Raw genomic sequence first — 20,521 nt, 5'->3', positions numbered from 1 at the left:
GAGCGGACGACCGGGGCGAGAGGGAAGGGCAAATGCCCAGAACACCATCCGGGTCAGCAGGAAGTGACCCTCGGCGGAACAGTTACCATGGCAGCGTCCAGGCGCGAGGCTGCGTTGGAAGATGGCGGTGACTGGCTGGTTAGAGAGCCTGCGGGCGGCAGAGAAGACCGCGCTGCTGCAGGATGGTAACTCGAGGCCTCGCGCGAGCTCCGTCGTCCTTACCTCTAGGGTCCTACCCTCCGCGCTGGCGCCCCAGGGAAGGCCCTCTGCCTGGGTCGGCAGAGCTGGAAGGGCAGCGGTCGATCGCCTGACCCCGGTATTGGCAGCTGAGGAAATTGAGACCCAGAGAGATGACGGGACTGGAACCCACGTCTCTGGTCTCTCATAGGCTTCCCTACACCATCTCACCCCGCTCCTAGATTTGTTGCTAATACATATTAATACCTTTCACCTTCGTTATCTCATTTGCTGCTCACTGCTGTCCCAAGATTCTGATAATTTTCTACTCCGATTTACAGACAAGGAAACAGAAATCCAGGAAAGTTTTAGATCAGCCTGTTTCCCCAGCGTGTCAGATGTACTACTGATTTTTTTTTTTTTTTAATTCATCGTACACAAATGGGGATACTACTGATCTTGATCTGGCCTCCCATGAACCTCAGTCTGGGGGTTCAGTTGCTGGTGGCAACCTGGTGTCATGAAGAGGGAGACCTGGGCTCTAGCTAGATGCTGCCATTAATTCTTGGCCTCTGCGGAGGGCCACTTTTCTTGTTTGGACCTCCCTTTTCTCATCTGTAAAATGAAGTGGGTGGGCCACCATTTATCTCTGAGGTCCTTTCCAGCTGTATTGTTATGTTTGTAAAGTGAATTCCTAAATGTTCCCTGGTCTTTAGGGGTGCTAGAACAAGGACTAAGGGCCATGCCTATAAGAGTGGGCACCAGATATTATAATTCTGGCTTTTTCTTATCATAGAACTAGCCAGTGTAGGGCCTCTTGTACTTCAGGGTTCTTTCCTGGACTCACTTGGCAGCCAAGGCAAATTAGGTTTAAATTCCTGAGGCTTTAAAACTAACAGCTGGGGACTCAGCCCCAAGTAGATGCCAATCAAGGAAGCCTGGAGTTTGTGGGAATTAAAATCAGCTGCTCATTTGTGCACTATTTAGGGAGGATTTTTACCGTGCCAAGTTCTGTACTAGAACAGATTTAAAAAAGAAAAAAAGACATGATCTCCTATGAATGTACAGAATGGTCAGGAAAAGACATGTAAATAAATAATAATGTATGTTAAGTAGAAGGTGGACTCTTGTATAAAATGCTGTGAGAGCATGAAGGTGAAAATGATCATCTCTTTGAAGGAAGACCCAACAGAAGCGGTGATAGCTCTGGGTCCTATGGAATTAATAGGTGTTTGCACAGTGGAGAATGGAGGGCTATTTAAGGAACAGTGACTCAACTTATAAAGGCTTGGAGGTGTGGAAGTATATGACTGGTTATTCTGGTTACTCAAGGAATAACAAAATGTTTAGTGGTGAGAAATCGTTTGCTCAGTCAGTTGTAACAGACGACTTATTCTATGTCAGCTGTGCTACTAGGCGCTAGAATACAAATGGTGAATGAAAAGGTCCTGCAACTCAAGGAGCAATGAAGGGAAAAGGTGGAAATGGATTGCAGAAAAATTGGGGCATATGCCTTGCAGAAGATTTTGGACATTATTTCACAGGACAGTGCTTTTGTTTGTTGTTGGTTAGTTGGGTTGTGTGTGTGTGTGTGTGAGAGAGAGAGAGAGACAGAGAGTGAGAGTGAGAGAGAGAGAGAGGGAGTGCTCCTAGATGGACCCAGGAATGCTCTACCACTGAGCTACATCACCAGCCCTTTTTATTTTGATACAGGGTCTTGCTAAGTTGCCTAGGGTGACTTTAAACTCAGGATTCTCCTGACTAACTGATACTGTAGGCATGTGCCGCCATGCCTGGATGTTTTTGGTTTTTATTATGGTAAAAAAAATGCATAGCATATAATTTACCATTTTAACCATTTTTAAGCATACAGTTCATTTTAATTAAATACCTTCACACTTTCATACAATCATCACCACCACCCATTTCCAGAACTTTTTCATCTTCCTCAGTTGAAACTCCATGCCTGTAAACTCTGTGCCCTCCTCCTCCCCCGCCCCTGGCAACCACATTTCTATTTTCTATTTCTGTGAATTTGACTACTCTAGGAATCCGTATGAATGAATGAAATACAATATTTGTCTTTTTATGGTTGGCTTAGTTCTTACAGTATAATATCTTCAAAGGTCATGTCATAGCATGTGTCAGAATTTCCTTCCTTTAAAAATGTGAATCATATCCCATTTGCATTTATGCACAAACACCCCCCCACACACATACATTTTGTTTATTCATGTGTTGAGGAGCTCTTGGGTTGCTTCTATCTTTGACTACTGTGAATAATGCTGCTCTGAACATGAATGTACAAATACCTGTTCAAGCCCCTGATTTTGGTCACAGGACAACATTTAAACAAATATTTATCAACCCGGATTGTGTTAAGTTCGTTTATTAATAGCATCACAAAAGAATATTGTTAGTTTTTTTTTTTTTTCCAAACCAAAAAATAAAACAATAGTGAATATATGGGTATGCCTTGTTAAATTATAGATTTGCCAGCATGGCAGGTATGGGGATATAAACAGGAACTCACTGGAAAAATGTTCAGTAAACCCCTGGAACTGTTTTCAACCTTACAAATATTTAAAGCTGTACAAATTATTCTGATATAGTTATTAGAACCCGAACTTTGGCCTCAAAAAAGTCTGAATCTGTCATTTCCTAGTTTTATGATCTTAGACAAGTTTCATGATCTTTAAGCCTCAATTTTCCTCATCTGTGAAATACAGATGATGGGTACACATAGGATTGTGAAACTTAAATTCAATAAAACATGTAAAGTGCCTGGTTGATAGTAAGTACCACATTCTGCTGGACTCGAGGCTGGAGGCAAAGGGGAGAAGATGGTCAGGCCAGGTACCCTCAGCTATGCACAGGCAATATCTTGTGTACTTCTGATAGGAAAATACCTCTGGCTCCTATGAACCATCCAAATGGTTAAGAGTGGTAGAACCTAGAGGCCTGCTGAGAGGCCCTGCAAATTTGGGTGTGAGTTTCCCTGAAATACAAATTAAAATGACTCAAGGGAACTGTGTCCCAGAAGAGTAAATTAGGAAAAAGCCACCTGAGGGCTCTTTTGTAATTTTTTGGTATCAGGGATTGAATCCAGGGGTGCTTGACCACTGAGCCACATCCCCAGCCCTTTTTAAAATATTTTATTTAGAGACAGGGTCTCACTAAGTTACTGAGGCTGGTTTTGAACTTGTGATCCTCCTGCCTCAGCCTTGCAAGCTGCTGGGATTACAGATGTGTACCACTGTGTCTGGCTAAGACTCTTAAAAAAAAAATGCTTTTTAAAAAAAAAAATTCTATGTACAGGTATTTGTACATAGACGGACAGCATGCCTTAATTTAATTTTTTAGTTTTATGTGGTGTTAAGGATTGAACCCAGTGCCTCACACATCCTAGGCAAGCACTCTGCCACTGAGCAACAGCCCCAGCCCCCGCTAGGACTCTTTTTTTGGTTTAGCGGGTAGTGGGGATTGAACTCGGGGTCACTCAGCCACTGAACCACATCCCCAGCCCTTTTTTGTATTTTATTTAGAGACAGGGTCTCACTGAGTTGCTTAGCGGCTTACTTTTGAACTCACAGTCCTCCTGCCTCAGCCTCCTGAGCTACTGAGATTACAGGTGTGCACCACCGCACTGGTCTGACCAGGACTCTTATTCTTGAATCTTATATAATGTACATGCCTACTGGGCATTAGTGCCCTTTTATTAATCTTTCTGAGGGCGTACCTATATCTGTTTCCTATATGTAAAAAGAAAGAGGAAGTTACATAGTCACCCTTAAGCAAATGCTTATGGTTATACTATGTGGTAGAGAAGTTGGGTTGGGAGACTCCTGGGGTTGTCTGTTCGTTCAGTGGAGGACGTGTCAATATTTATCATTCTTTCAGTCAGTATTTGGTTGAGCCAGGTACTCTGCTCACTCTCAGGGAAACCATAGGTACAGGGATAAAACTGCTCCTATCCGGTAGAAGAGAAAAGCAGTAATCAAAAGAATCACACAAGTAGATGTAAAATCATAACTGAAGTACCTTGTCAGGGAGCAAATATATGGCAATTACCATCCTGTATCTCTGTGACAGGAACGATCTAGAGATGTGTGGAAGAAGGCAGAGCAGTGGCATGACTGAAGGGAAGTGCTGGGTTGAGAACCCCAGCTCAACATCCTGAGTAAACTTGGTTTTAGAACCTGGGGAGAGAAGGGCATGTGATGTCATTCATGTCTGATGCTTTTAAGAGTGTCAGAGTATGTGATAAATGCTCCACTGTGCATGTGAATACACCACTAGGGAGGCCCAGATGAGGAAGTGATTACTTCTGCCAAGTGAGCTGGAGGTGATAGTTATGGGAGACTTCCCAGTGGAAGTGACATTTGAGCTGGCTTTTGAAGGGTGAGGAAGAGTTTCCTGGATGGGAAGAATTATGGCGTTATTGCTGGTAGAGAAATAGCAAAGGCATGTTTAGAGGAAGCTTCAGAAAGGAAGTGAGCCCCAGGAAGTGTCATAAAGTAATGGTGGGTGATGGTTGGCAAGGAGTTCATGGGAGGCTCGAGTGGGGTTTCTCATTGCTCCTAGGGCTGTTGCTGTTCCTTGATCACCAGGAGGCAAGGCAAAGGGAGCCTGTGAGGTAAGGCCCTGTCTGCTTTGTGTGTAGGGAGAAGAAAGGTGCACTATTTGTTCCCAGACGGAAAGGAAATGGCTGAAGAATATGATGAGAAGACAAGTGAACTGCTTGGTAAGTGACAGGCTTCCAGTGGACCCTTTGGAAGGTTTGGGGTTGCTCTGAGCACAAGCCGATGCTCCTAGCCTTAGGCTTAAGGGAGGAACCCAGCATGAATTGTGGAAACTGAGGGGGTGGCGTACGCAGGCTTTTGGGGCAAGGTTGTTACTGAAAATAGTCTGGACACTGGAAGTGGAATGGGAGTCCTTTGGACCAGGAAAGCCCAGCCCCAGCCAAATGAGAAAGGTAGTCCTTCTAAGCTGAGGGGGCATGTAGAGAAACAGTTGGAGGAAAACTTAACAGAGGAGGTGGTATTGAAGTGGGCCTTGTCGCCAGTAGTGATAAGGACGCCTTTCACTGCAAGCTTCTGATTGTGTTTTCTGAAACCACATCAGGAGCAAGCATCAGAGGCAGTAGCTTCTGACCTTGCCTCCAAGGCAACGCCATTAAATGCGACCCTTATCTTGAAGAATGAACCAAAGGGGTCCACATGGTGATTTTTGCAGCATTGTCATTTTCATTCCTACAGGTTTTTTTCCCTTAAGAATAGGCTCATGAATAGGGGTCCAGCTCGGATTTCTGGGAATTTTTTGATTTGTCCATTTTCTGTTCCCAGGTATGCACATCAGCCTTAACTGACTTCCCAGAGCTAGGAGGCTGGCTCTGTGACCCAGGGCCTAAGGCTGTCAGCAGTGGGAGTTGGTCTCTTTATTAAGTTCCACCTGAAATGCTAAGACCAATGATGGAATCATGGACTGCATTATTTTCTTGTCATTATTCTTGACTTTAATTTCTTCCTGGGCCTGATCGACAGGTAGTATTGGTGAGGGAATTTCTTTTTCCCTTTTTCTGACAGCTCATAAATGTCTAGAACCGACAACATGGATTACACTGGTTTGCATTCTCTTGGTCTCCGGTCTTAAAATGTGTGCCCTGCGCATGTTCAATTGCAGAGTGAAGTGTTGATCCCTCCTTATTATGAACTGCGTGGGCTTGGTCCCAATTGGCTTAGTCTGGTGCTATTAAAAATCTTGATGTGTTTAGCATATGACACTGATTCAGAGGAAACCAATACAGTAGTAATATCCTCACAATGTATTGTAATTTATAGTGCTCCCTGGGGGTGACAGCCTTGGAATGCCTAACAGGGGAGAACTTATGAAAGCAGAGGTCACGTGGGCTAACCATCACCATATCCAGGCCAGAGACTGACCACAGCACCTCACCCCAGCTCCACCCCAGCCCCCAGCTCCACCTTTCTTCTCCACAAAGAACAAGTAAAGTAGATTGTTGCCATAGCTGTGAAAACAAACAAACAATGCCTGGGCTTTTTTGTTGAATTTAGAGATGAAATTAAAATTTAAAAACAAGTGTAGATTTCCTCATTTGAAGCCCCAGCATCCCACATTTACCTGTTAGTTTCCCTGGTGGCAACAGAGAAGAGCCCTGGCCTCCAAACTCTTTTTCTTATTTATTGGCAGTACTGGGGGTTGAACCCAGGGGCTCTCTACCACTGAACTACATCCCCAGTCCTTTTATATTTTTTATTTTGAGACAGGCTCTTGCTAAGTTGCCAGTATTGACCTCAAACTTGTGACCCTTCTGCCTTAGCCTTCTGAGTCACTGGTTTATAGGCATGTGCCACTGTGCCTGGCCCAAACTACCTATTTTTTAGAAGCAGAAATAGAGGAAGACTTTGTTCATGAGAGAGAGCACCATTTGACTAAAGTTTACCTACTAATGACATTAATTCTGATTGGACACCATTCCAGGTTTGTTACATGAATGACCTCATGTAATTGTCTTTATTAAAACCCTGTGATGGGGCTGTGGCTCAGTAGTAGAGCACTTGCCTAGCATGTGTGAGTAACTGGGTTCGATTCTCAACACCACATATAAATAAATAAAAGTTCATTAGCATGGCGGCACACACCTGTAATCCCAGTGACTTGAGAAGCTGAGGCAGGAGGATCACCAAGCTTGAGACCAGCCTCAGCAACTGAGCAAGGCCCTAAACAATTGAGCGAGACCTTGTCTCAAAATGAAAAATAAAAAGGGCTGGGAATGTGGCTCAGTGGTTAAGCACCCCTGGGTTCAGTCCCCAGTACCCCCGCAAAAGAAAAAAGAAAACCCCTATGACATAGGTATCCTTGTCTCCATTCTACAGTTGAAAACAGAGGCACCTTGTTCAGAATCACATAGCTGTTAGGTTTCTGAGCCAGGAAACTTAAGGTTAGTTCTGTCCATTCAAGAGTCTGTGCTTTGATGTATAGCAAAGAATATTTAAATCCAACTATTTTCTTCCTTTTTTTTTTTTTTTTGCGGTACTGGGGATCAAACTCAGGGCCTTGTGCTTGCGAGTCTTTTTTTTTTTTTTTTTTTTTTTTGACAGAGGTCTTGCTATGTTGCCCAGGTTAGGCTAGAGCATGAAACTCCTAATCCTCCTGTCTCAGTCTCCCAAATAGCTGGGATTACAGGCATGTGCCACCAGGTCTAGCCTTATTTAATTTTTCTTTCCCAGAATAACCTGAATGGGGACTGATGGACATGAAGAATCATCCCACTCCAGTCACTGGGCCCTAGCCAGAGAACAGTAGATCCATTTCTTATTCTCCCCTAACCCCTACCCAGCTGCCCTCACAAAATACTCTTCTTCATCATTGTTGTTATTGTTTTGAGATGGGGCCTCACTAATTTGCCCAGGCTGACCTTGAATTCCTGGGCTCAAGTGATGATTCTTCTTAGTCTTAGTCTCCCAAGTACTTGGGAACATAGAAGCATGCCATTGCACCCAGCTTTTATTTTTATTTTTTTCTTTCTTTGCAGCACTGGGGATTGAACCCAGTGCCTTACATATGCTAGGCTCTACCACTGAACTACACCCCCAGCCCCAACACTTCTTATTTTATCTTTTGAGACGGGTCCTCACTGGGTTGCTGAGGCTGCCCCTGAACTTGCAATCTTCCTGCCTCAGCCTCTCAAGTTGCTGAGATGACAGGCATATACCACTGCATCCAGTCCCAGCTATTAATTTTTAAGAATAAATAGTCTTAGGATCTGAGCTGGTTTTTGCTTGTGCATACTATGAAGTAAAATAGAGATGTGGGTTTTGGGGCAGTATGGAGAAATACTTTCCATTTTTCCAATTAATTATATAAATTTGATAATTGACCAAACTACTTTTTCTATTCAAAAATCTCATAGTAATTTGCAGAGGAAGAATTGCCAATAGGTGTGCATCTGCCTGGGACAGCGTTCCTCTAGTCAGTGTTAATAAGCATGTTAGTGTCATCTTTTTTCCTGCTCTCTTGGGACTATTCATTCCCACCCCCAGAATGAATGCTGTACGTATTCATAGAGGAGAAACTGAACGGCCCCATAACAATGATCGGAACATCAAACTAGCCCCAGAAAAACACAGCGTGTCCAGGGGCGCAGAGGCTGAAGGGCAGGCCATCCCCCAGCGATTACATTCGGATTACTGCTTAATCTGCTTTGGTATTTGACCGCCAGCCTAACCACCCCAGGCCGCATTTGGAGGATATTGAGCACTTTCATCCCCAGGCACTTCAGTGGCTTTATAAATGACCCACTCGATTCCCTTCAGCCTCCTCAGGGATGGGCCGCGGCAGCTGTTTAATAGCCACAGAGCAATGTTGCAGTGTTTTAGGGCAGAAAAGAAGAATCCTGCATCTAGTTTAAGCTGCAGGGAGTATTTAGGAAAGGGGAATGTAATTATCCACATTGGAAGTGGGCCAGGCTTTGGAGCTTTGGGGAAAGAGGCCTTTAGGACCTCCACTTTCCAGTCCACCTGAAAGATGAGGCCTCTTTCAGCAGTCTGGGACATCAGCCTGCTTCCTGCTGACTTAGGAAAAAGTCCCCAGGCACTGCCTCCTTCATATATTCCCTGTCAGACCCTTTACAGGGTCATTGAAAGTCTCCTTTCCAAGGACTGACCCTGGCTCAGCTGGGAAGAGATGACAGCACCCAGGGAGCTGCCTCACACACACCAGTTTGGGTTTAACATATAATCAAATCAGAGTGACAGCAGGTAGAAACAGTCTTCTGTTGCCGCAGGAGCTGTCCTTGAGTTCAGGAACAAAGACGGAGACAAGAAAGATAAGAGTGTGTATTTGCACATGTGCACTCATGCCCTTCTGTGTGGGAAAAATAAGGTCTTTGCCAAAATAATTTATTGGATCTTACCTCTTAAAGGGTTGAAAAGGAAAACTTTGTTCTGCATTACTTTCATAGATGTTAAGAAACAAACAAGGGACTGGGGATATGACTCAGTTGATGGAGAAGGCCCTGGGTTTGATCCCCAGCAAAACTGAAAAACAAACAAACAAACAAAAACAGGTGAGGCAGCCAAGGGCACCTCTTGTGGCCCCAGTGGCTTTTAAGGTTGAAAGGAGGGAACCAACAGTGAACTTCTCTGTAAGTACTTCTTAAGAAGCTTTCTGTGCAAATCCCAGCATTCCTTGGTATACAGGAGTGCACGGCAATTCCTAGGGTGGTCATTGCCTCTCCCAGGCTACACTGGTAGTGTACCTTAGGACATCTAAGTTGACATGGCCCATGATTACAGGGTCATCTCACGTCTCCAGCCCCAGGAAGCCAGATAGTCTTCATATTTACTTTTTCAGATAACTGAAGTTTAGCCTTTAAAGGCCATAGTATGTATATGTATGTATAGATACATGTGTATGTGCATATAATAAAGACTAGGGATGTAACTTGGTCATAAAGCATGTTTGGGTTCAATCCCTAGAATAAATAAGCAAACAAACATATAGGCATTGACTAGATACTTTCTAAAATAACTTTCACCTGTAAGATCTGTGGTGATCATGTTCTATTTTATAGATATACCATCAAGGACTAAGGTTGCTTGTTTGCCCTGACATTATGTGGTCCCAAGTGCTTGTTTAGTTCTGCGCTTCCATATAGGATGTCCTTTGATACTGTCATCAGTATGCCTAGTAACAAAAGCAATTTCCTACTTATTCTGTACATAGTTCCTTTTTTTTCTTTTCTTTTCTTTCTTTCTTTTTTCTTTTTTGGTGTGTGCGTGGGTGTATGTGTGTATATGTGTATATGTGTTACTAAGATCAAACCCTGGGCTGGACATGGTGACTCATGCCTGTAATCCCAGTGGCTCAGGAGGCTGAGGCAGGAGGATCACAAGTTCAAAGCCAACCTCAGCAAAAGCGAGGAGCTAAGCAACTCAGTGAGACCCTATCTCTGAATAAAATACAAAATAGGGCTGGGGATGTGGCTCAGTGGTTGAGTGCTGCTGAGTTCAATCCCCAGTAACCCCTGCCCAAAAATAAAAAATTTAAAAGGACTGGGAATTGGAAATGTGGCTCAGTGGTTAAACACCCTGGGTTCAATGCCTGGTATCAAAAAAAAAAAAAAAAAAAAATTCAAATGCTGGGCCTCATATGCTAGGCACCAGCTACATCCCCATCCCTTTTTAATTTTATTTTGTATTTCTAAATTTTTTATTTTATTTTGAGACAGGGTCTTTCTTCTTGCCAATTTGCCCAGGCTGGCCTCAAACTTGGAATCTTCCTGTTTCAGCCTTCCAACTAGCTGGAATTACAGGTGTGAGCCATGGTGCCCAGCACACAGCATTTTATATGTAGCTTGAGTGAGGATCTAGGATCTTTCTGATAGTATGGAGCAGGATACAAAGGTCTTGTCACAGTAAGCTATTTCTTGGAAATACTTGTCACTTCTGAGTTTTCAACTGTGACAGAGGCCCCCAGAAGGCTGGCTTACAGTTAAGTGAAGTAGTATAGTGAATATATTTGGATATACTCCTGGTCACAGTCCATTCACTTAAGAAAGTATTTGTGGGGGAAAAAGTTGTCTATTGAGCACATTTCCAAGTTTTATTCTTCCTTATTAATTTTCATTATAAACTTGGAAATGTGTTTCTAGGGAGAACTTTTGTCCCTAAGATATAATAAAATCATACTACAGAATGCAGCAGACCTTATAAAAGCACGTTTTCAAGGGAAAATCTTAATTTTACAGCATACTTTTGTGTTCAGCTCACATGCCCTCCTGACAGCAGTGAGGGTGGGTGGGCTGGCACAGCTGCTCAGTTCTAAGGGCAGACTGTCCACTTGCCTGATTCTGAGGCTCAGACTGGAGCTGTGACCTCCCCTGCAGGGAAAGGAGCAGACACATGGGAACAACTGCAGCAGCACTCCAGGCGCTTTGAGTTGTTCCATCCTGCAGTGGCTGCAGAAGGCTGCTGCTCTGCAGCAGTGACTGCGTTGTTCAGGCTGGAGGACACCCTGAGGTGGCAGCCCCAGGGAGCCCAAATACAGTAGGAAGGAAATGGGATTATACCTTGGAAAATGTAGCCCCACAATGATAGACTGTACCACCGAAGTCCCTAGGGGCTAAGAGGGGTTCCCGAAAATCCTAGCAGGGGTTTCCAGATAATGTCTGTTGAACTAGTTTCTGGATTTATAATTTCCATAATATGCAACGTCCTAACTTAAAAAAGGGTGGGGTGCTGGGGTTGTGGCTCAGTGGTAGAGCCCTTGCCTAGCAAGGCCTCACACGTACTAGGCAAGGCCTCACACGTGCTAGGCAAGGGCTCTACCACTGAGCCACAACCCCAGCACGTGTGAGGCCGTGGGTTCCCTCCTTAGCACCGCATGAAAATAAATAAATGAAATAAAGGTATTATGTCCATCTACAACTAAAAATTCTTTTTAAGAAAACTGGTACAAACAGCTGGGTTGTACAGCAAGGAAAAATAGAGATGGTTATTTGTACTATAAACTTGCAAATATAAAATTCTATATTGCAAAAACACATTAGGTCTTCTCTAATAGTGCATTTAAAATACAGTGTATGCCTAAGATTTTGTTTGTTTTGCATTGTTGGGGATCAAACATGGGACTTTGTGCTTATGAGATAAGAGTTCTACACTGAGCTGCCTACCCGATATTTGTTTAAATATAGTTTTTTATAAGCTGGGTATGCCTGAAATGAGTGAATTTCCATATTTGAACTTTCTGAATCATGAGACAAAACTACCAAACAGCTTTTACTCTCTTCATTCATTTTTCCTTTGCAGTTTTTTTGTTTTGTTTTGTTTTGGCGGGGAGGGTACTGGGGATTGAGCCCAAAGGAGCTTTATCACTGAGTCACATCCCCAGACCTTTTTATTTTCTATTTTAAGACAAGGTTTTACTGAGTTGCTGAGGATGGCCTCGAACTTTTGATCCTCTTGCCTCAGCCTCCTAAGCCTATAGGATTGTAGGCGTGCACCACCATACTGGTTCCCTTGCATTTTTTAAAGGGGAAAAATGCATCTAAGCTTCCTTTTGGGGATCCAAATGTTCCTATAACCAGAAATCACCATTCTCAACTCAGTCTCCTCCTTGCTCGATGCTGATTCCACTTGGCTTCTCCTAGAGCTTCATGCCAGTTCCTTTTGTCTGGGACCCATGAGATGGGCATTGTAGGTTGTGTAATACTAAAATCCTCTACTGAGGTTTCACAGGTTGTGTGATTCCTACGCAGATGAACAATGCCCGGTTAAAGACTCTAATTCTCCTACTTCTATCCTGTTTCTGTTGACAACTAATGTGATATCAGCAATTCAGCAGGAAAGAGCCGTGACCCTTTCTTCCCTGTGATCCCATTGCTTGCTTCTCTCCCCAGTGAGAAAGTGGCGAGTGAAAAGTGCCCTGGGAGCCTTGAGCCAGTGGCAGCTTGAAGTGGGAGAGCCAGCGCCCCCAGGAGCAGGGAGCCTAGGGCCCGAGCTCATCAAGGAAAGCAATGCCAATGTATGTCTGTCTGTCCCAAGTGTCTTATGGAGGTTGGGCAGCTCTCTGATCCCTGAGGGCAGAGACCATCAATAGTCCTTGAGTTGGATTTGCCTTCTACAGCCTATCTTCATGCGTAAGGACACCAAGACAAGTTTCCAGTGGCGGATTCGAAACCTTCCCTACCCTAAGGATGTCTACAGTGTCTGTGTGGCCCAGAAGGAGCGCTGCATTGTTATCAGAACAACCAACAAGAAGTGAGTAGCTACCTGTCTGCTTGTATGAGAGCAGGAATAGGGAGGGGGCAGGTCCCCGAGTGGTGCTTACTCCAAAGGCAGAGCACCCTCCTTCCTCCAGCTCTGAGGGAGGAGAGCAGACCCAACAAACATTCTAGGGATACTGAAAGTGGAAGGGCTTCCCCCAGGCAGGAGCAGCTTGAATGATGTAATCAGCTCCATCAGGGTAGGGGAACCTGAATATGTGCCTAGTATGGTACCTGGCACATGTTGGGGCTCAATAAATATTTGTTGAATGAATGAGGGGATAAGGGAATCACTTGTGATCTCAGTTCTGCTGTAAGGTTAATTATGACCTTGAGCTCCTGGCTGGATCCAGTCCATGGAGAGCTTGACTTGGTGACATTAGTGTTGGAGTTGGCAGGGAGCCATGGTCTGGAACTGTCTGAGCTGGCAGTTAGAGGACTTTAAAATACTGGATTGGGCAGCAGTAACCCTAATCCCTCTTTGGACTAAGAGACAGTGGACAGACGCTTTGGCCTCTTGAAAGTCTCTGGCATTCTGTTTCAAAAGGGGTGCTCAACTTCCCTTTATTGTCCACTGGGGGGCGGGAGGCAAGCTGGGGGGGTGGGGTTGAAAGGACAGAAGGTGACCCAGATGCATTTCCTAAATGATCACATTTGAATTTCTGGAGGTCTTACTGACCACTGGAGAAGAAAAGAGCCCTGAAGTGAACCAGTCTTGATCTGAGCCAAAGGGATTACAGTGTGGGAGTGTCAGTTCCCATAAAATAGATTGGGGTACCACGATGGCAAGACGACAGGTTTCTTGAGTTACTCATCCACAAGTGTGAAGCAACCCAACATGTCTCTTGGCTGCTGAACCTAACCAGAAGTGCTTCTACCCATCTTCTGCTTTACGTGCATTTGGGAGGCCCCAGCTTCTTTCCGTCTCCTCAGCTGGTGTGGTGCCAGTCTCCCCTCCCCTCTTCCTCAGGTCCATAAGGTCCACAGGGAGGCAGGCAACTCCCAGGCTCCCCCAGTGCATCCCTGGATCCTGCCCTCCCCCTATGACCCCCATAGCCCATCACTTTGGCAGGGTTAAGAGGACAGGGGAAGGGGTGGAGATGAATGAATTAATTTCAGGATTATTGCTGTACATGCAGCCAGCAACCCCTGCAGTGGGCCTTATCTATAAATATAAAGTCATAATAATAAGAGTTTGCGTTTATAAAGCACATTGAAGCCCTCAGATAAAAGGCAGTTTATTTCCGTTATTGTTCTCATCATTAACAGGAGTCAGTGCCTAAAGTGGAATTTAGCAATTTCAGACAACAGAGAAATTGCCTGTAGGAAAACAAACTCCGTACTTCAGCAAGCATTCCCTGGCGTAAGAGGCCCTGGGTCCAAACTGGGAACAAAAGTGCTTCTGATAGCACTTGAATCTGCAGCTTAGCACTTTGTAGAGCTGGCTGCTGCCTCCTTTTTGTCCCCCAGAGGTCACTGTCGAATACAGATATCAGGCAGAAATGTGATTACAAGAGAGTGAGAGTAGAGAGGCTAGCTAGCTCACCAAAAATTCATCTGCGGGCAGATCCTCTGGGCCCCATCTCCTGCGCGCATCCAGCCGTAGGTGGCGCTATTGGCCAGGAGCTCCATGGCTAGAGGCACCTTCCAGTGCCCAAGGAGGGGGAAGTCATTTTTGAATACTGGGGGAGGCCAGGTGTGATGAGAGTGGTGCCTGGGAAGATGGGGTTCCCAGAAAGAGAGGAGCATTTTGGTGCCCACTTCAGAACCATCCTGGAGCCTCTGATCCAGAGTCTCATCCTGGCTCAGCCCCACCCCACTACAGATCCTCTGTTAGGAGGCAGCTGGAAAGCCACCAAACCCTTAACTAGATCTTTCCTGAGCTTGGTGGAATTTTCACCTTTTACCTGTGGTAATGTGTTATATACTTGTTCTCCTACTCATTAAATAAAACTTAACACTATGCCTTTGAGCAGAGTTTAACTTCTTCAGGATATTTTAAAAATTTGTGTTCTGATCTTCATGACATCCAGAGGTGGGCAGGATACATATTGTTATCCTAGTGTTATGTATTAGTAATTATGTAAAGACAAGCGTACGGTCAGCCATACACACATACTCCCCTGCCGGAAGAAGAGGTATGCCCTCCTCATTCAGAGCCCAGGATTCTGCAGTCTCTACCACACAGTGGTATTCTTCTGTGATTCAACCTATCTTCACCTGAAGGTCCCATGCCTGCCTTGTTTTCATATTCTAGAATGTGGTTCCTGACCAAAGCCAGACAGAGTTGCTTTGTCTATATATGCCTTGTCTCTGAAGAACTGGGTTGACCACTTTGCTTGAGAGAATTGATTCTAATGTGTCCTTGGCCTCAGGTACTCATGAGGCATGAGTTAGGCAGAGAAGAAAGTGCTTTTTTAGGACCCCTGTGTGTACCATCTGGTCCTGATAAGAATGTTTATGTAGAAAGAAGGTTCCTGGCTTTAGCCTAGAAGCTGGCAGCTGTAAGTGGCATGAGCCAGGATGCTAGAGTGGGAAGATATTGGCTGAAGTCTGATCTCTGCCAGGTATTAGCTCTAGCATTTTGGGCAAGGGTTTCCTTCTCTATCATAGGAACATGCTGATACCTGCCTCACAGATTATTTGGGGAATTTGATGAAATTGGATACATATGAGAACCCAGCACAATGGCTGGCCTGAAGCAAGTTTTGAACAATTCTTTGGTAACTATAATCTGAAGAGAGCTTGGCTGATTGGACATCAATGATATTAGCACCATGACTAGTGTTAATGAGCATTGTGCATTATAGAAAAAAATGATCCTGTGGTCAGGTAAGTTTAGGTCAGTCTGGATTCAAGAGACTTCAATTCATTAGGACTCTGAGGGCTTTGACAGCATATGTGTGCACATGCATTGTGACTCTCCAGCACGAGGTGGAGGGGTGGCTACAGTTTTCCCACAGCCTTGGATTTTAGCAAGATTTGTCTGCTCCTGGGAAGGACTGACTGGAGGCTTTTCTAGATACTTCTGCCAAACCAGCCTGCGGGGTAGAGGTATGGGGGGCCCATGAGACTGTCCACAACACCCCTCCTCTGACCTCAGCCCTCCTGAGGGTCCAGCCTCTTGTGCCCTTTCCTGTTGAATGCAAGGGAGAATGGAGTGAGAAAAGCCTGGAAATTGGGGAGAGAATACAGTGGAGAGAGATGGAGGAAGTAGGCCATTTCTAAAGTAACCAAAATGAAGGAATTGTCCATTTGGCACAAGGAGAAGAGAGGTTCAGAGTTGGTCCATTTTGGGCCCTTTGACAATGACATAAAGTTCATCTAGTACAGCTCCTTGATTTGAGGGAGGAATTTAGAAGGAGAAACTGAGGCCCAGAAGTTAAGTGACCTGCCTGGGGTCATAAGGCAGGGCTAGGAGTTTTACTGCAAGCTTTTACGTTTACCTAAATGTTTTGAAGACATTGGACATTCAGAAAGGATGAGCACTGATGTGTGGGAGAGGGTACCAGGAGACCTGAAGGGTGGTTGAATCCTGGGTTTGTTATTAAACATTCCCACTCTTCCACCCCAGTATCTGCCCCATCCTTGGACAAGTGTAGGGAGTCCAGACCAGGTGATCTATTATTTGGTGAGAATGTATAGATGGAGGGGTTAGGAGATTTGGGGAATGCTCTTCTAATAAGGGCTTTGTGACTTGAGCAACATACTTAACTTTTCTATGCTCAGTTTCCTTTTCTATAAAAGACGATAATAGAAATAACCAACCTAAGACAGTTTTATTTGTTTTTTTGTTTGTTGTACTAGGGATTGAACCCAGAAGTGTTCTACTTCTGAGCTATATCCCTACTCCTTTTTAAAATTTTATTTTAAGATAGGGTCTCACTAAGTTGTCCAGGTTGGCCTAGAACTTGCTTGCCTCAGCCTCCTAAGTTACTGGGATTATGGGCAGTCGCCACTGTGTCTAGCTCTTTAAAGGGCTGTTTTGAGGATTAAATGTGTTTGAAACCAAAGCTATAGATCATTTTAGGACTGAGGTATAGACTGAGGTACAGCGCATGTGCAAGACCCTGGGTTCACCATAGGGAATGGGGTGCAGGTTAGGAGGAAGGAAGGAAAGAAAATAAGTCATCTTTCATTGCCTGGTTGCTACTGAGAACAGTGAGGGAGGTGGGGATGGAGAAAGTGGGACACCCTGGGATGCTAGGGAATTGCCCTGCTATAAATAGCTTTAGCTTTTAGCGTTAACAAAGCAAGGTCTACACAGGTAAGCCTTGTTTCTTCTTCATCCTTACATCCCCAGTTCACAGCTCAAGGCCTGGGACACAGTTGATGTCCAGTAAATGTGTGCTGCTGTCTACAGCTGCCTGAGGCTGAGTATTCTGACTTTTCCAGAAGTACAGTGGGTCCCTCTCTTGTCCAGGTGCTAATGAGGAAGTCAAGTGCAGTCCCTGTCATGGCAAACCCCAAGGCTAGGGGAACAGAGCTGGAGGGTGCCAGCTGGCCCTGAGGAGAGAAAGCAGATATCCCTCACTCCCTCCTGCACTGGCTTTCAGGAGCCTCCTGGGAGAAGTTGTTTAACCTCACCGACAAACTCAATTTACTACGTAAGACTCAAAACAAAGCTGAGCCTCAGCCTTATGGTAGGAGTAGGACAAGGTGGGGACAAACTGGGCACCTCGAGTTCCCTCTGATCCTGATGTTGCTGTTGGGGCCAAGCCCCAGGATCCATTTTCCCTCCCACTGGCCTAGCCTGGGGAATAGTGGTGGTGGGGTGGGGGCACTGGATTGGCTTTTTGTGTATATTTGCAGGGAAGATGTTAACACTTCCTAACAAGCCTTTGTGTTCACCTAATCTCTGCTGTTTAACCTTTGACTCCCCCCTATTATCAGTGTCTGCCACCTTTGCTGGCCAGACCAAGGGCCCCAGGAAGAGCCCTCAGCTGGGAAGAGGATGCGGCAGGCATTCCTCCACCACCACCACCACCGGTTGCAGGCAGATGGATCGCCTTTCCCTGGGGCAGAGCTTTGGAAAAGAAAGCAACTTGTGGTGCCATTAGGATCCCCCAACCCCCACTCCTTTTGAACTGTCAGCCTTTAAGTAAACATTCTTTTCCTGCTATGGGTCCTAGCACCTTGGTGGGGAGTGGGGAACCTGGGAGGAGGGCCCCTGAGCCTTGCTAAACTGAGGGATTTGGGCAGGGAGGATGGGGCAGAAGTGCTGCATTCATGTCAACTCCGAGTCCCCAGGGCGTCAGGGCTTTTGAAGTGGACTCAGGGTAGCTGTCACCACAAGGACCAGGCCCCTTGAAGTATTAAAAACCCATCCTGTGCAGGCCCCTCCCTTGAGTTTGTTTGTACCTGCCTGAGGTGTTTCCCTTCCCCAGCCCACACAAACTCTGCAGCAGAGTGGTGATTTGCCAGCGGGCAGGACTGGCAGCCCCTGGCCAGGGCCTAGGCCACAATTCCACCAAGGAAATGCCAAATAATCTATTAGAGATGAGATGGCTTTTTTTCATGCCCTGGCATCATAATAAGCACTGAAACAGGAACTTTCCTCTGACCCTGACTCCAACTCCGCTGACAACTGGCCGTAAAAGCAGGCAAGCTATTTCATCTCTGAGCTGGGGTTTCCTCTTTAGCAAAGGGGTCAAATTCCCTGAAGTCTAGTCATACACATTACAGGCTTGGTTTTGTATCTTTTTTTTTTTTTAAAACTAAAAGGGATCATTAATCTCTGGTCTGGCACCTGCAGATAACAGGCATCATGTACAGTGTGTGTGGAAATGGAGGGGTGGGATCTCAAGGCTAGCGAGGTGGAAAGTCCAGAACTGGAGATGGTTTGTCATCCCAGTGAGCTTTCTCCTTGTGAACACACATCACTGACTTACAAGTAGTGTCAGGCTAACAAGGCCTTGAAAGATTCCCAAGGGGGAAAAGGTAGCTGGGGTCTTTAGTGGAAATCCCATGTAAATGGCAACTGTGGGCCCCAGTTTTGGGGGATAGCCCTACATGTCCTTATTGTCCCTCATTAAGACGTGTCCCATTTTCTGGTATGCCTTCAAGGCTTGGGGTGCAGAGGAGTCCCAAGCTGCCTGAGCTCTGTGTGTATTCTAGGAGGCTTCTGCGTGTCTTGGGAGTCTCAGTTCTACAACCTGAGTCATGTAGAACCTTTGTCTGATTGTGGAATTATGACTAGTTCTGATCTTCTTCCTTTGGACTGGCCATCATCAGGCAGGGCATACTTTTCCCTCCAGGACCAGTGAGCTCAAAAATCCTGCCATTCTAACTGGCAGGAATCCTTCCTTTTGACTTTGTGGAAAATGGGAAAGAACTATATAGAAGCTTGACGGCAAAGGGCTTGGTGCCCAAGTGTTGGGGTCGCCTTGCTAGGTACCCCAATGGCCTCTTGGTGTCCCTACAGGTACTACAAGAAGTTCTCCATTCCTGACCTAGACAGATACCAGCTACCTCTGGATGATTCCCTGCTGAGTTTTGCTCATGCCAACTGTACCCTGATAATCTCTGTAAGATTTACCCAGATTTCTTGGCCACTATACTGGGGAGAGTTTCCTCTTTCCCTGCCCATTTCCCATCCCCTAGGAGTCCCCAGCTCTGAGCCTACTTGCTAGATATCGGGTGTCTCCAGTTCAGCCCTGGGAGAGGAGGGTCACACAGTTCACAACTGGAAGAGGGCAAAGGATGATGAGGGAAGTGGTCGAAATCTCAGAATTTTGGTTCTGGCTTAAGGTCTGCTCCTACCCAGCCACATGACCTGAGCAAATCATTTGACCCTGTACACCTTAGTTTCTTCATGTGCAGTAAGGGCACAGAGGGCCCCAAGTGTGGGAGGGGAAGGAGGGAGATAGTAACTGAATTATGTCCTCTTCCTGGATCTGTTCACAGTATCAGAAGCCAAAGGAGATCATGGTGGCTGAGTCAGAGCTACAAAAGGAGCTAAAGAAGGTAAAGACAGCCCACGGCAGTGATGGGGACTGTAAGACCCAGTAGCTGGTCCCCGGCCTTGCTCCTCTGGTGTGGAGGATGCTGTGTGACTTCCAAGCTTGGGCCTTTCTGGCACGGGGGCACCCACCTCTTCCTGGAGCTATCCACAGTCCATAGGAACAGTCCACGTGGTATGCCTAACTCCTGTCCATGGTGTTGTTTCCCGAGTAAAGTCATTCTGAGTTACTGCAGATGGACTGTCCTTTTGTCCACCTCTGTAGGCTGCCTGTCCCTGGGCCCCACTGCTTTCCCTACAGAGGGTGCAGGTGTGGAATTCCCTTTCCATCCAGGAACCTAAAGGGAGAAGAGTGTAAAGTCCCACCACCCCAGTAGGGCAGGGTGTCTCCTCAACCTGTCTGCCTAAACTCAGAGGAAGTCTGGACTGGTAGGCCCCTGTGCTAGCTTAGTTTGCAGGAGTGGCCCAGAACAGCAGAGCCCAGTGGCATATGGATGCAATACAGCTGCTTGGGAGACTGAGACAGGAGGATCACAAGTTTGAGGCCAGCCTGGGCAACTTAGACCCTGTCTCAAAAAGTGATGGGGATGTAACGC

At 45.7% G+C, this 20,521-nt stretch overlaps 1 protein-coding gene across 2 annotated transcripts; it reads left to right on the top strand.

The window, feature by feature from the left end:
- Nucleotides 1–46: 46 nt before the first annotated feature.
- On the top strand, nucleotides 47–20,160 carry DPCD (deleted in primary ciliary dyskinesia homolog (mouse)). Of its 2 annotated transcripts, XM_079137972.1 has the most exons (6): nucleotides 47–185; nucleotides 4,841–4,921; nucleotides 12,599–12,723; nucleotides 12,826–12,959; nucleotides 19,389–19,491; nucleotides 19,871–20,160. In XM_079137972.1, exons 1-6 carry the CDS (start codon nucleotides 122–124, stop codon nucleotides 19,973–19,975), a joined length of 612 nt encoding a protein of 203 aa, XP_078994098.1. In that variant the 5' UTR covers nucleotides 47–121; the 3' UTR covers nucleotides 19,976–20,160. The 2 variants fall into 2 exon arrangements, with proteins under 2 accessions (XP_078994098.1, XP_078994099.1); XM_079137973.1 differs by lacking the exon at nucleotides 4,841–4,921 and having other exon boundaries at nucleotides 79–185.
- The last annotated feature ends 361 nt before the right edge of the window (nucleotides 20,161–20,521 follow it).

This window comes from Sciurus vulgaris, assembly GCF_902686455.1.
Source record: "Sciurus vulgaris genome assembly, chromosome: 4".
Classification (NCBI taxonomy): domain Eukaryota; kingdom Metazoa; phylum Chordata; class Mammalia; order Rodentia; family Sciuridae; genus Sciurus; species Sciurus vulgaris.
Note: the sequence above shows the minus strand (reverse complement) of the source record. Positions and strands in the feature narration are given on the sequence as shown.